Raw genomic sequence first — 16,985 nt, 5'->3', positions numbered from 1 at the left:
CAAATGTCACCCTTCTAGTCAGTACCTGAGCCAATCACCACTTGGACACTGACAGGAAAGGTGACATTTTGTAATGAGCTGCAGATTACTGCCATGATTTTAACACAGCAGTAATTTGCATGCTCATTGATTACAACATGCCATGGTAGTTTTGGTGCGAAAATGTCGTAGTAAAGCTGTGGCTCCAGGGCCGCCGAGAGCCGGGCCCGGGACAAGGCCGCCTCCGCCCCCCCCCCCCCCACCTGAGGTCGCCGCCCACCCGAGATCGCCGGGCCCCCCCGCCCCTCCACCCGCTATCGGGCCGGGCCCTCTGAACTAACCTTAAGCCTCCTTTCACTTCGCAGCAAGCAGCGTCAGGGCAGACCTCTCCTCCTTCTTTCCGTGCCCCACCCTCACGGACGTTACGTCAGGCGAGGGCAGGACATGGAAGGAAGGAGTGGCCTGACCTGCTGCTGCTTGCTGCGAAGTGAAAGGAGGCTTAAGGTTAGTTCTGGGAGTGACGGAGGGCGGGCCAGGTGGCGACAGAGGGCGGGCCAGGCGGCTGCGGTGCTGGGCCCCCCTGGAGGCCCGGGCCCCAGGACTTTTGTCCCCCCTGTCCCCCCCTCTTGGCGGCCCTGTGTGGCTCTACCTTGAAGCTTTCTGCATCGGCCTCTGTGTTTTGGATAACAGAGGGCAGTTCTTTGGAGCTGCTAAGCCATCACTTATCCAGGAAAAGAGCTTTTGGTCTGTTTCACTTCCATCTCATAACATCAGAAAACAATGTGTAAAACGTTCTTATGAGGCTTATTTTCCATTCTGAGTTATTTTCCCAGGGCAGTCTTGGTTTCTTAAAAACCATCTTCTTCCAATATTGTTTATTAGAGGCTAGGGTCCTACTCACTGAAAGGCATCAACATCACTCTATTGTTTTCCATGGATTTATGCCAAAGTGCCAGTAAATGGGGTCCTATCTACTTCCAATGCATTTCCAATTTGCTTGAGAACTTTTTTGAATGGAGTTTTGTCTAAACTGTGTTTCCAGTGGTTTTTCAACTTACTTAATGGGTTCTGTGGGATCAAGTCGCTTGGCTTTCTGCTCAAGAGAAAGCTGTTCCCACTTGAAATGCAGGCTCCAGTCGAACCCTGAGGAGAAACAACAAAATGCAAAAAGACACAGATATAAGATTATTACAAACTCCTACCACTGTCCATTTGATGACAGCCTTAGCCAAGTCCCGGAGAGTCAAACTTTATCTCTTCAGAATCGCATAGAGGTCTGGTTTTCAGGATAGCAACATTCTTAGAGCCAATATTTACATAGAAGACTAGATTCAGTAAATGGAGCCCAAATTTGAGTGCAGAAAAAATCCACATGGAGCTCTATGCTATAAAAAGTGCTCCAACTTGGGCGCTGTTTCAGGGCCACTAAGAGGGGGGCAGAGGGGCAAGATTCCCCAGGCCCGGCCTCCAAGAGGGGCCTGGTGCTGGGGTTTGTCTCTTTCAGGCTGGGTGGCCACAGGTAGGCCAGGGCCCGGGCCCATCCACTTCGGGGTCAGGCTCACCCGAAATCAATTCTCAGTAGGTGTGCCTGGCAGGGATCCGCAAGCCCCGCCAGCCAAAGATCTCTTCCCAGCAGAAAGAAAACTTACACCTTCTCCAGCCAGCAGTGTCACTGGGCTGGAGCTGCTGCTGCTGCCCTACCCCTTGTGCATGAACAGAGGCTGGCCATATCAATGATTCCAGGACACCACCACCAGCTGCGTAGGGTGTAACGGTTCTTGCTGCCGGAAAGGAGGTCTTCGGCTGGCGGGGCTTGCGGATCCCCACCAGCTCAGGTTTTTCATTTGGTTTGATTGACGGTGGGGGGGAGGAGCACCGGAGGGGGCCAAGGATAGCAGGGAGAGCATTGGAGGGGGCCGAAATGAGTTTTTGGGCCAACCCTGTTTGGGCTCTGGTGGGGCGGGGGCGGCGGCTGCCCGAGCAGGAGGGAGCAAGAGTGGTGGTGGCCTGATTGGGGGGGGGGGGGGGGGGTGGTGGTGGCAGTTCTGTACTGGTCCTGGTTCTGTCTCGCAGCGGCCCTGTGCTGTTTATAGAATGCCTTGTAGTGCCAGGATCTGTGCCAAACTTTGGATGAGAGAATTATTTTGCACCAACTGAAACCAGGTCTAAATTCTGGCACATAAGTTAGGCATGGATCCCCCAAACAATACTGTACACATCTTTAGTGAACGTCCCTGACCCGCCTATGCCTCTCCCATAACCACACCCCCTTTTCAGTTGCGCACTAATAAATTTGTGCATGAATCTTTATAAAATAGCGCTTAGCGAGATACATGCATAAATCCAAACCTGCCAATTAACACCACTAATTAATTATTAGCACCCAATGTTTGGCTTTCATCTCAGAACAGTGCACAATTTTCCACATGTAAATTTGGGCACCATGTATAGAATCTGGGGAAAAATATATCCAGTGAATATTCATCAGACGACATAGTGAAAATCAGCCCCACTTGAGGTTCTAGAGGGTTGAACTTGCTCATCTCTAGCCTGATCAACAAAAGCTCTGGAGTGTCTTCCATAATCACTCAGGATATGAAACACGATGGAAAATGCATGCTACACAAAGGTGTGTTTCCCTTTCTCTAAGTGAGTGGACGAGAACACCGGGTTAAAGAGTAAAAGTGGATAAACAGTTGTAATTCTTCACTGATTTCAAATAAAATCACAATTCTTGGCACCTTTGAGTGTTGCGTTTACTACCAAATATCACCCAAATCCTCACAGTAAGTTTCTGAATTCCAACATGTGATGAACATGGATGGATGCATTGATAACAGCAAATGTTTTCCATTAGTAGAACGCACTTTTACAACAAGGCTGCTGTTGGTTTAAGATTTCACAAAGTCCTTAAAGCCATGCTTTTTCTTCTTTGTCCTCAGCTATGTTATGATGGGAAAATACTACCTCTGATAATCCACCCATTAAATAACCTTTCCATTAGCACTTAAAAACAGAATTTAATACCTGATTATTAAACAAGCACAGTTCTAGAATCCCAGAATAGCAAATCCTACCAATCGGTATACCAGGTAATAATCTTCTGTGACAAAGTTCTAAGACACCACATAAGACACCAGTGGGGGGCCTTAGGAAAGCGAGACAATGCTTATCCACAGGTAGCAATCTTATGTTCAGAAAAGTATTTTTCTTTGATTCCTGCAGTTTCTGCCTGCTTATTTTGCCTTTCTTCCAACTCAACCAGAAGATGTGTCCATTAAGCTATGATACAGAGGGTCTTCATTGACAACTGCCGAAAGATTTTCCCCTATTTCAACTCTTCATCCTATGTAGCCCAGCTATCATAGCAACATTCTTCAGCCACATTCTACAAACCATCGCTCCTTCTGGAACTCATTACTCATATGCCTTGATATTGTGCATTCGGTTTTGCAATTGTGTGATGGCTGTTAGCTTACTACCCCCATCCAGGACTATGAGTGCTGCCTCTGTGATATCCCCTGTTTTAACCAGCCTGAAGAACAGAAACTGGGTTTGGGAATTGAACCCAACCCTCCTTTATGGCAATGTATAAGATACAACAACTGAAATGTTACCACTTTTGTACCATCTCCCTTCTAAATATCTTTGATCTGCAGTTAGATACCATGATCTGACGCATTGAGCGCCAATTCTATAATGGCATATTGGTCTATTCAAAAATTGGGAATATCTTATAATAAAAAATGTTATACAATACACTCTCCTTGGAATAAATCACATACAATAGTAAATAACCAAAGAAATATGTTCAACCAACCCATACAAAGTATAAAAACTTATTATATAAAAAATATGTGATGTGCTCAGAACTTATACGTAATTCATATAAATGTGAAAACTCACATCTGCCAGTCACTGTCATCTATCATTGCACATCATAAGTCTTTCCCTTCCATAGCATTTCAAAAAAATCAGCTGAAAACACATTTGAAATTGTAGATTGATTCAGAACTGGGAAGACGTATCTCTTCCACCATATCAGGCTTTTGCTGGTCGCTCACAAGAGCTGTTCCATATAGATAGATGCAGGACCGCAGTGGTGCACCATCTTGGAGTGTTGGAATGCGTGACAGCCTTTATCCCCTGAAGAAGCTGCTATGTTGTGGTGAAACTTGGATCCGAGTTGGGACAATGTGCACTAGCTAATGTCATTTACGGTCCTTCATCTATCTATATGGAACAGCTCTTGTGAGCGAACAGCAGAAGCCTGACACGGTGGAACAGAGTTTCAACAGATAAGTCTTCCCAGTTCTGAATCATCATTCTATAATTTCAAATGTGTTTTCAGCTGATTTTTTTTTTTATGTTATGCTAGGGAAGGAAAAATTGATGTGCAATGATGGCTGACAGTGACTGGCAGATGTGAATTTTCACATTTATATGAGTCACATTTAAGTTCTAAGCACATCACTTCACATATTTTTTTATATAATAAGTTTTTATACCTTGTATGGGTTAGTTGAACATATTTCCTTGGTTGTTTACTATAGAATACTGGTGCAAATCAGCATCGATGCACCTATATTTAGGCATGACCACTAACGCCAGGCTGGTGTAAGCTGGTGTGCTTAAGTGTATTCTATAAGATGCGTATTAAGTTGGTGCCACCCCCATGATCCACCCATGTGTATAATCCCTTGCACTTAGGCCCCATAACACTGCAGCACTTATACACCATCTGATAGACTAGCGCATAGTGTATTTGGCTTCATAAGTGGCGCTAATTGGTGCAGTTATAGAGCTACCTTAAGGCATCTCATCATTTCTTTTCAGAAAATCTCCTTCTTAAGGGTTTCCGAATGCTGACATGTGTTATTGACGACGCTGCAGTACACTCACCTCCTCTCAAGTCAGATGAAGCTGCAACATAAGCAAATGTGTCCAAGCTGATTATATCAATGACTGGACTAACCACTCGGGATGGATCCTGAGAACAAAGAAGAGAATAACATGAATTTATAGGATCCCAAGGAGCAGGATCACAAGCTAAGAATCAAAGCACATAGCTAGAACCAGGGCTGCTGAACTTCACTAAGGAGATAATGTTTGAAACATGGCAGACTGGACACACGAAGGCTGCCTGAGCTTATGCGGGTTCCAGCTGATAGTCAGCCGAGGCTTGCATAAGTTATGCGAAACATTTAAAAGAGTCCTTAACCCCTCTAATTCCCCCCCCCCTGCTCCAGGTCACTGAGACCAAGACCCCCACAAACCCCCTCCCAACCCTCCCCCAGCGTCCAGATGCTCCTCCCAACTCTCCCCAAGTACCACGAGGCTGCTGCTAGAGGTCACAGCAGCCATTTTGTTGAGGCAGAAGTGAGTGGGGTTCATTCCTGTCATTACCACTGCTGGACCACCAGGGATTTTAGTTAGACCCGACAGAACCTATCCTGAATGTGGGAGGGTTAGGAGGCTAGGTTCTTGGCAGGGTAGAGGGGGATCAAGACCTGCAAGAAGGGGTCTTGCTGTTGGTGGGGGGGAGGGGGATTTTGGACCTGTGGGAGGGGGTACTGCCCTCAGTGGAGGAGAAGGAGGAATCAGGACCAGCAGGAGAGGGATCTTGTTCTCAGCAGTTTGGGGGGGGGGGGGGTGGATAGTGAGGAAAGGAAACCGGAGTGGTGCTGGCAGATATTCAGTGCTGGCACCCACATAGCTAATGTTACTAAAATTTAGAATTGCTTTTGAGCCAGTACCTGCATAACTGCTGGCTCCTCCCCAACTCTGCCCCCTGTATCACCCCTAATCTGCCCATTTCACACATGACCAGTCAGAACCAATATACAGTGGCACTGCCTGGTTAAGTGAATACCGGCAGTTAAGTGGGCACAAGTGATAACGGGCAGGAACTTCAGGAGAGTACATTTTTTAAAAAATGGGGCCACTATACATATGATCACCAGTACCTATGTGACAGGGTTGCAAAACCACCACTTTCACATATAAATACCAACACTTATAACTGAAAGCTGCTGAGCAATCCCACTCTTTTTCTCTACATGTAGTCTTATGAAATCTCTGCTTCTGTGGTACCTGCCAGAAAATACATGTGCATTTGCCAGTATCCTTATACATATTTTACAAAAGACTCATCCCCTCGATACTCAGCCGGCGGCAGGCAGCACTTTTGTGTCCGCTGCCGGCATTAAACCTGGCAATTCAAAGATAAGCCTGCTATTTATGTGGCCTATTTTAACCGCTAAACATAGCTAGTTTGATGCTGCTAAAACACTATTTAACTGACCAGAAGCTGACTGGCTGATATTCAAAACTGGATTAAAAACTGGTTAAACAGAGAGTAGGGTTAAATGGTCAATGTTCTCAATGGAGAAGGGTAGATAGTGGGGTTCCCCAGGGGTCTGTGTTTTGAATATCGGCCAGTCAGTGTTCAGCAGAGCCTTTTGTGAAATACTGCAGGAAATATGAGTGTCCCAATCTTGATTTCCCATGTATAGCTCCTATGAAAAATGGGGCTTCAGATGTCTCAAATGAACCAAAAGGACACCCACAAATCATTTAAAAAGGCCAAAAATCTGAAAATAAAGCAAAATCTTTTGCTCATGTATAACATAACATATCCTTTCTTATTTTTGCTAATACCAACAAAGTTCTAAGTGGATACGATTAGAAGAAGCTAGGGTAGTCATCTAGGGCCCGATATTCAGACTGCGGGAGTTAGCCAGGCTAAATCTCTCGGTCGGCACTGAGCCCGGATATTCAATGTGGGGTTGTTTCTGGTGACCGGCATTGAATATCTGATTTATTTTTGGCCAGCTCAAACTTAACTGGCCAAGCCAATACTCAGTTTGAACCAGCCAAAGATAGCCACCAAACTCATGCTGAAAATCAGTGGATATTGGCCAATATAACTGGCTAACCGTGAATTTTCAGTGTAACATGGATGGCCATATCCCACTGAGAATTCACGGATATACAGTTATGGGGCATTTAACCAGCCAGGTGCTGATCCTGGCCAGTTAAATGCTTTGAATATCGGGGGACTAGAAAAATCTAATTAACATTAAATATAATGATACCTCAAATCACAGTTTCTTTTACAGTTTCAGTTATAAATGCATATTTGTGAAACTAAAAACATCTTTATAGCCTTTCTAAAAGCTCTATAGTTAGACAGAGATCGTGAAGTGACCGGTAATATATTCCATACTTTATTAGCTTGATAAGCAAAAGATGAAGTAAGTTTCTTAGATTTCTTCCCTTTCAGATTTGGAAAGTGTAACATTAAGTTATTGTGTAGAGACCATCTTGCACATACAGATGAAAAATGAATCAAATTATACATACAAGAAGGTGCAACATCATGAACAATCTTAAAAATAATGCAATAAAATGTAAATAAAACCCTTGCCTCTATTGTTAGCCAGTGCAATTGAATATATAAGGGAAACACTTTTTCAATTTGTTTAGAGAAAATATCAAATGGTTAAATCTGTTTTGTATAGTTTGCAGGGTTTTTTTTTAGTAGATATTTAGGACAATCTAAGTAGATGACATTACAGTAGTCAACTTGTGATAGTAAAAGAGCTTGAACAACCAGTCTGAATTGTTCCAATCAAAAATATTTACAAATTCATCATCGCCTCGACAGTAACATAGTAAATGACATAACATAGTAAATGATGGCAGATAAAGACCAGTCTTCCCAACAAGATAAACTCATTTTACATGGTATTGGATACTTTATATATATACCAAAGAGTTTGTATGTTGTTAGAAGAGTGCGTCTTTTTAAAGCATGCATCTCTTATGAGGAAAAAGACTATTCTTGGCAAATGGCTCTCACCAGATCCCCCTACTGTCCAGCATTGGAGGTCCTCTATGATCACTCTGAGCACACTAGAATGCAAGGATATTTGCGATCTATCTCTGGTTAAAGGGGACTGATACCTTCAACTCTGCTCTCCCTTTTGGAACACCTTGACTTCACCTGCTTGTAGTAGAATATTGAATGGCTAGCCCACTAGCACAGACCGAGAGGGAATTGGGGAGTGGGTGGAAGGGTAGGCTTGGGTTGTTTCTTTGGGTTCTCTGGACTCTTATTGGTATTGTGCCCTGGTTACCTTATCCTTTTCTATGAGTGTATTTTTGCATTTTACCTATGCTGTTGGCATTTTGTCTTTGATATTTCAATAAAAATATTGGAAAGAAAAAAGAACTGTTTAAATAGATGAAAAGAAGCTCAATGTTAATCTCATGGGTCATCCCCAAGGAACTGGGCTTACTGAATCTGAGTTGGATGAGTAAGTAAAATATCTGTAGACAAGGTTACCGGCCATAGTATCAGAACATGCAATAGCACTGAGATTCGTTTTATGGATGACACTCAGTATAAACCTCTGGATTAAAATGTGCTCAGTAGACAATGGGAAAAGAGGAAAATCAATTCATTGTCAAAAACAAGGACAATTATGCTAGTAGTAGGAAAGTTGATGACTCAGGAACAGGATCTACCTGATGTTATGACAGTTTGGAGGCGTCTAGAATGACATTCCCAGGGAAACTGGAGGATATCAGAATAAATCAGATTCTATGGGCCCAATATTCAAAATGATTTACTGCTAGGAGAGGCTCTTTGCCATTTAAATTGCCTGTCTAGGGCTTTTCAGTGGCACTTAAATGGATAATGCTGCTGAAAATACCCGGATAGTGCCCAAGTCAAAACTGGCTATTTTGGGGGCATTCCAGGCTGGATTCAGCATTTAACTGGTTGAGTGCCCCTTTTACTAAGCGCCAGTAAGCCCAACACGGGCTTACCGCTCACTAAACAGGAAGTACCGCCAGGCTACTTCAGCAGCCCAGCGGTACTTCCCACCCCTCAATGGGTGGAGGTAAGGCCCCCCCCCCCCCAGAAATGGCCGCAAAGCATGTGCTTTACTTGCCACATAGCCATTTCCTGCAGGAAAGAGAGACTTCCCTTTTACCCTCTTTAGTAAAAGGGGGCGTCAGTGCACATGAAAACCATGCACCGATGCCAGCCCAGGCCCCCCTTTGCCGCAGCTTGATAACAGAGGACCGAAGTGCGATATTCAGCACTTAACTGGTTAAAGATAATTGCATAAATAGGACCAGTCCTATCTTTATGTTGTTCTCCATACCCAGTTAAGTGCCAAATATCACACTTAACTGATTATGAGTTAGCCGGCTCTCTGTACCCAGAAATTCAATGCTGGAGCCTGGACATGACTCAGCATTGAATTTCCAGGTTGAATGCCAGCAGTGGTCAGCAAAATGTTGATCACCACCAGCTGAATTTCAGGTCATAGTAAATGGCGGCAGATAAAGACCTGTATGGTCCATCCAGTCTGCCCAACAAGATAAACTCATTTAACATGGTATGTGATACTTTATTTCTGTCTGCCAGAATATAGCCACTGGCAGTACACAGGCTGATTGGCACTGGACAGCAGTGCTTGCCTGGCTCTCTACTATGTAGTCAAAAGTCTAAAACAGCTGTAAGCACTCATGGTATGGCACTGCAATATAAAGATGGTGTATTTCACCCTGGAGGCAACACCTCTGAACTTGGGGTCATAGTGACAACTTGGCCATTTATTAATGATCCAATTAACAAAGCAGCAGCAGTCTTTTCTGCCTTTGTAAAGTGTTCTACTCACTTTCCTGGTCAATGTAGTGTTTTGCTACAATTGTTTTATTTATTTATTATTATTATTATTTGGATTTCCCTCATGTCTTGGCAGTAGTTGCCCAAGATCACAAGGAACTGCAGTCAGATTTTAACCCTGACTCTCCTGGTTCTTAGACTATTGCTCTAAAAACCCTACTCCTGTAGAAGAAATGTGATTCATAATCTCCAACAGGCCAAATAAAATGTGGATTCTCAGAGCCTTGAACAGTGAAAAACAGTTATAGTTCTTCCTAATGCCTCATCCTCCAATGGATTTTAAACATCTGTGAGTCAAATAAAGACCTTCTGAGCTTCCAGTTTATAATCACCATATAGTGCTGGCCTATGGTCACCTTTACTCATACACGAATAGATCTCCTTCAGTCAAAACATTTTATTTCACAAACTGAAGACATCTATATAAAAAGAGACAACCTTCTGGTTTGAATATAGAAATGGGCATAACTAAATGGGGGGGGGGGGGGGATTTTGTATGCTCATCTGCCACAGATGGTAGACTTCACAGGAAGACAACAAACCTGTCTTTGAGAAGAAGTCGCATCTTGAAAACATTCAAAATGTGCCGAATCCCATGGTAGAAAATAGTTTTCTACCGCAGGGTCGTTCCCAGTGGTAATCAGAGGTTGGCACTCGCTGTATGGTTACCGCGTGGGTAGCGGGTGAGCCTTTACCACTAGGTCAATGGGTGGTGGTACGGGCTCAGGCCGTAAATAGGCCTAGTTTTAATTTCAGCACACACCTGTTTCCCAGCCCATCACAAAAAGCCCTTTTCCCCAGCCGCAGTAAAACAAAATGGCCCAGCACGTGTCCAAAACACTTTTTACCACGGCTTAGTAAAAGGACCCCTATGTTAATAAATCATTGACAGACCCTTTAAAAGTTGCTTCTGTTAGGCCATTAATAAAGAACTAGAACCTGGATGTTTCCAAGGCTGAGAACTTTAGACCCATTTCTTTGCTCCGCTCTCTCAGCAATCTTGTTTAATATTTTTCAGTTATCTTTATGTACTTTACTGAAGGGTTTGGGTCTTCATTATAGGATTTATGCAGATGATATTTAATTTTATTTTAATTGAAGGTTCTGTCACAGATAGTATTCAGCTGTTATGCCTGTACTTGAGAACGATAAACAGTGAATGAGAGTGAATTGTCGTAATTTGAATATGTCCAAGTTATACTAATGTCTAGTTTTCCATTATTAGATGCTACCAGTTTTTCTGCATTGATGGAGTTGAATTAATGTTTAGTAAGACAATTTGGTCTTTTGGTGTCATCATTGATCCTACGTTAAATATGAAGAAGCAGGTAGCCAAAGTGATTGGTACAGTTTTTTCTAAACATAAGCTTGTTAGATGATTGAAAGATTATCTTCTGAAATTTTTTGATTGGTTATTCAAAGTATAATCATACCTTATTTTGATTATGGTAATGCTTTGTTGGTAGGTTTGCCAAAATATGCCCTTCATCCTTTGCAAATTGCACAGAATGCTGCAGCTCAAGTGCTTTTAGGGCTGAAGCATTTTGATTACATTACCCTAGAACTGGTTCATTTACATTGGCTTCCTGTTGATTATAGAATACAGTATAAAATTTTGATGTTGGTTTTTAAAGTAATGGGTAAATAAAATCTCACTTGTAATTGCCTCAAGTCTACATTTGCATCAACCATCAAGGTCATTGAGATCCGCTTCATTCAATATATTAGATGTTCCATCATTTAAGATGGTATATCTTGAAGAATATAGAAATTTGATCTTCTATATTGCAGAACCAAATTTATGGAATGCTTTACCTCAAGAGATCAGAGCATGGAAAAATTTGTATGATTTTAAAAAAGCCTTACAGACCTGGTTGTTTCAGCAAGAGGTTAATATTTTTTAGGATAGTGTCACTGATATGAATTGTTGCTTTATGATATTATACTGTGACATATACTTTTATTTTAATATGAGCTTGTTTTATGTTAATATATGTGATTTATTGATGTTGAATGTTATTTCTTATTGGTACATGATTATGTATGTTTTTTGTACTCCACTCAGAATTGTAGATAGTGTGGATTAGAAAATTTTAAATATATAAATCATTAAATCTGAGGCTGGCAAATGGATGAGAGATCCAGGAGGCACCAATAAAGGGAATCTGGATGACTTGTGGAGTAGGAGAAAATATGAAATGGGAGCTCCAACCAATCTCCTGACTGTTTTGGTCTCAATCTGATACTTGTAGCACTGTGGTACCAGCGACAGCAGATCTTTGGACTATCTAGGCTGTGATGCTCTGCAATATCAGCAAAAATGGTGCAGGCCAGCAAGGAGAAGTTTAGGATTGAGAAGCAATGATGTTGGGGGAAGGGGAGAGAGTATCAGAAGTACTCACTGGGGACTTTGCATAAGAGACCTTCCGGTCTGTTTCAGCAGACTTAGAAAATAAACTAAATAAGTTCTAGTCAGCTATGGGAAAAATTTGTGAAAGATTTGATGCCCCTACTAGGTATTTGGGGGAAACTGAAAAACAGACCTCCTCTCAGGAAGTCATCACAACACTTATGCAAAAGCAAAAGGCTAGCCTGAAAGCAGAAAATAAAAAGCTGATGGAGCTCATCAAGGCTCAAGAGAATCGCAACAGATGCAACAATATTTGCTTGATCAGACTTCCAGAACTGGTCATTTATTTACCATGACTCCTGGAGAAATTGGGCCTAATATTTGTGTAGGCCCATGTGCACTGTGAACATGCACACGAAGTGGGGCCACACCAAGAGCAAGAGTTACATCTCAGGCCGGTGATCGCCCAGATTCTAAACCGATAAGGAATGGTTGATGAGAGCCTACCAACATGCAGGAGAGTTGCATTATGATGGTACAAAGTTGCTTATGCTTCAGGATTATTCAGTCCAGGTTGCCTTGCTGGGATGGAAAATGGTTCTATTCTACTACTACTACTACTTATCATTTCTATAGCGCTACTAGACGTACGCAGTGCTGGAACAGCAGAAGGTACTGTTTTCTTTGTTGTACCCAAAACCAGGGGACACAAGATGAAGCTAGAATATGGTAGATTTAAAACAAATAGGAGAAAGTTTTTCTTTACTCAGCGTGTACTTAGACTCTGGAATTCATTGCTGGAAAATGTGACAGCAGCTGGCCTTACGGAATTTAAAGGGGGTTTGGACAGATTCCTGAGGGAAAAGTCCATTGAACATTATTAAGATTTTTTTTTTTTTTTTTTTTTTTGGGGGGGGGGGGGGGTTGCTGGGTTTTTGAAGCCTGGATTGGCCGCTGTCAGAAACAGGATGCTGGGCTTGATGGACCCTTGGTCTTTTCCCAGTATGGCGGTGCTTATGTACTTATTGAGATATGCCAAGTGTTGATTCTGGATAACCTGGATGAAGCATGGGGGTTTCCTTGATCGATTAAACTGACAGGAAGACCCAGATTAAGATGCGGTGGCAGAGTGGAGCATCGTGGGGGGCATAATCAAATGGAGCGCCCAAGTTTTCCTGAGGACGTCCTCGCAGGACGTCCCAGCAAAGGGGCGGGGAAACCCGTACTATCGAAACAAGATGGGCGGCCATCTTTTGTTTCGATAATACGGTCGAGGATGCCCAAATCTCAACATTTAGGACGACCATACAGATGGTCGTCCCTAAAGATGGTCGTCCCCGATTTTCGGCGATAATGGAAACCGAGGACGCCCATCTCAGAAACAACGAAATCCAAGCCATTTGGTCATAGGAGGAGCAAGCATTCGTAGTGCACTGGTCCCTCTCACATACCAGGACACCAACCAGGCACCCTAGGGGGCACTGCAGTGGAGTTCAGAAAAAGCTCCCAGGTGCATAGCTCTTTTACCTTGTGTGCTGAGCCCCCCAAAACCCCTCCAAAACCCACTTTTCACAACTGTACACCACTACCATAGCCCTTAGGGATGAAGGGGGTCACAGTGGGTACAGTGGGTTTGTGGTGGGTTTTGGAGGGCTCACATTTACCACCACAAGTATAACAGGTAGGGAGGGGATGGGCCTGGGTCTGCCTGTCTGAAGTGCACTGCAGTACCCACTAAAACTGCTCCAGGGACCTGCATATTGCTGTCATGGAGCTGGGTATGATATTTGAGGCTGGCATAGAGGCTGGAAAAAATATTAAAAAAAAATTTTTTTTTAGGGTGGGAGGGGGTTAGTGACCACTGGGGGAGTAAAAGGAGGACATCCCCGATTCCCTCCAGTGGTCATCTAGTCATTTAGGGCACATTTTTGTAGCTTGGTCATAAAAAAAACGACCAAGTAAAGTCGGCCAAGTGTGCATCAGGGACGCCCTTCTTTTTTCGATTATCGACCGAGCATGCCCCAGTCCCGCCTTCGCTATACTTCCGACACGCCCCCATGAACTTTGGTCATCCCCGTGACGGAAAGCAGCTGAGGATGCCCAAAATCAGCTTTCGATTATGCCAATTTGGGCGACCCTGGGAGAAGGACACCCATCTCCCGATTTGTGTCAAAAGATGGGCGCCCTTTTCTTTCGAAAATAAGCCTGAAAGTCATCTAAGTGGGGCCATCAGTTAAAGGCTGATTAAAGAACTGGTGAATGTTTGTTTGTGAGAGCTGCTGGACGAGCCAAGAGACTGATATTTTTACATTACAAATTGTTTTATTTATTTATTTATTTTTTGCTTTGTTTATTTTATTTTATTTTGTTGTTTTACAAAAGTTTAGTTCATTGTTGCAACACTGAACCCATAAACTTGCTCAACCGGTAAAGGGGGGTAGATGGCAGACATATATTCCTGGGATTTGGGACCCTCAAGACACATTTCACCATCAAACATCAGCCATCATTCAGCAATTTACACAGTTTTATCAATGACTGCATGATGGGGGGTAAAGAATGAAGATGGTGGAGGGATTTTTTGTGAAGGGTTGCAAAAGGCCTTCCAGAGGGCAATGGTGCAACTCAGTGTCCATTATTTTCTAAAGTGATCGCCGGCGATCTTCCGACATAAATCGGGAGATGGCCGGCGAGCTCTCAAAATCTGTATAATCGAAAGCGGCTTTTTTTACACCATTGCTGCTTTCCTGTCGCTGCACCAGCGAAAGTTCAAGGGGGCGTGTCGGTGGCATACTGAAGGCGGGACATGGGCGGGCATGGGCGTGGCTACCAGATGGCCGGCTTTCGCAGATAATGGAAAAAAAAAAGCGGGTTAAGCAGTATTTTGCCGGGTTTACTTGGTCCCTTTATTTTCACGACCAAGCCTCAAAAAAGTGCCCCAGCTGACCAGATGACTACCGGAGGGAATGGGGGATGACCTCCCCTGACTCCCCCAGTGGTCACTAACCCCCTCCCACACTAAAAAAATAAAAATAAAAACCTTTTTTTACCAGCCTGTATGCCAGCCTCAAATGTCTAACCCAGCTCCCTGACAGCAGTATGCAAGTCCCCGGAGCAGTTTTTAATGGGTGCAGTGGACTTCAGGCAGGCAGACTCAGGTCCATCCCCCCCTACCTGTTACACTTGTGGTGCTAAGTGTTGAGCCCTCCAACCCCCCCCCCAAAACCCACTGTACCCACATGTAGGTGCCCCCCTTCACCCATAAGGGCTATGGTAATGGCGTAGAGTTGTGGGGAGTGGGTTTGGGGGGGATTTGGGGAGGCTCAGCACCCAAGGTAAGGGAGCTATGCACCTGGGAGCTATTTGTGTATTTATTAAACATTTTTAGAAGTGCCCCCTAGGGTGCCCGGTTGCTGTCCTGGCATGTCAGGGGGACCAGTGCACTACAAATGCTGGCTCCTCCCATGACCAAATGCCTTGGATTTCGCCGGGTTTGAGATGGCCGGCATTTTTTTCCATTATCGCTGAAAAACAAAACCGGCGATCTCAAACCATGCGAACTCTGGCATTTGGCCGGGCTAAACAGTATTATCGAAAAAAAAGATGGCCGGCCATCTTTTTCGATAATACGGTTCCGGCCAGCTGTTGCACCGCCACCAAAATAGATCGCCGGCAATCTATTTCGCCGGCAACGTTCGATTATGCCCCTCCTTATGACAGGGCATCTGCACTGGTGACAGGATGCCTAGCTAGAAACGGAAGTGAAAAACTCACATTCGCCTACACTGATCTTTGAGGTATCCGTGTCCTTCCTTATAGAATTAAGGCCATTATGAACAAAAGTCATCTGACCTGCATCCTATTATATAGACGCCTTGCAACTGGAACGAGGTACAGCCTATTTTTGCAGATTTTGTTTCCAGCGCATGTTTGGCCAGCTCCAATGTACTCATTCTGGGTGATATTAATCTGCATCTTGAAAACTATTCATCTTCCAACACGCGTGACTGCTTGGGCTTTCTCCAATCCTGGGACTTCTCCTGCTGGAATCACCAAGCAACCCATTCGAAAGGACACACGCTTGACCTCCTCTCCCTAAAATCAGCCGCTAACCTCACTTTTCATATAAACTGTGCTAAATGGTCAGCAATCCCTTGGTCGGATCACTTCAAGCTGACCTGCTCCATTTCATGGCAGGTGAAAGGCCCACCGTACTCTCGAAATCAAACGACTTATTACACTAGAGGTTATATTGACCCCAAGGTATTTTGGCAGTTAATCTATGAGACAGATTGGCCTGAGCCGGTGGATTCTGTTAACTTCTTGGCAAATTGGGATGCACGATGTAGAAGAATTTTGGACACCATTGCTCCTCTCAGAGCAAGGTCCACAAAGAGGACTGCTGCTGCACCATGGTTTAATGATGATCTTAGACAACTTAAAACCACTTGCAGACAACTTGAAAGGGCCTGGAGAAAGCGCCAGGACACTCAACATCTAAATGCATGGAAGGCCTCTCAGAGAAAGTATAATTATGCTATCAGACAATCCAAGAAACTCTATTATAAATCTAAAATAGGCCCAGAGTACAAAGATTTGAAACAACAATACTCTTTAGTTAACAAACTCACGGATTCTACAGTGCTCACTTCTGTCAATAAAGGTATTCCACCTGCTGCAACTTTGGCCAAGTTTTTCAAAGAAAAACTCATAAAATTAAAGAATTCCCTACCGCAGAGTTTGTGTGTAAGTGATTTTCTTAGTGCCCTTGATCCGAGTTCATGCGAGCACCCAGCTGACCGATCGTTCTCACTCTTCGCACCTCTGAATGTAGATTCTGTCCTACAGGAGATTCGCAGACTTTCCAGTAAATTTTGCAAATTAGATGCTTGCCCAAACTATTTACTTCAATGTGCTCCTCGTTGTTTCATAGCTGATTTGACGCACCATTTT

General features: G+C 43.7%; 1 protein-coding gene across 2 annotated transcripts in view; it reads right to left on the bottom strand.

Moving 5' to 3' along the window:
• The window catches only part of GALNT14 (polypeptide N-acetylgalactosaminyltransferase 14), a 610,663-nt gene that overhangs the window by 62,642 nt on the left and 531,036 nt on the right, over positions 1–16,985 (bottom strand). For both annotated transcript variants that reach the window (XM_030196114.1, XM_030196115.1), the window contains exons 7-8: positions 4,882–4,969; positions 1,038–1,122 (exon numbers count right to left, since the gene is read on the bottom strand). In XM_030196114.1, coding sequence (XP_030051974.1) covers positions 1,038–1,122; positions 4,882–4,969 — 173 coding nt within the window. The remainder of the gene's footprint in view (positions 1–1,037; positions 1,123–4,881; positions 4,970–16,985) is intronic.

This window comes from Microcaecilia unicolor, chromosome 3, assembly GCF_901765095.1.
Source record: "Microcaecilia unicolor chromosome 3, aMicUni1.1, whole genome shotgun sequence".
In the NCBI taxonomy this organism is placed as follows: Eukaryota; Metazoa; Chordata; class Amphibia; order Gymnophiona; family Siphonopidae; genus Microcaecilia; species Microcaecilia unicolor.
Note: the sequence above shows the minus strand (reverse complement) of the source record. Positions and strands in the feature narration are given on the sequence as shown.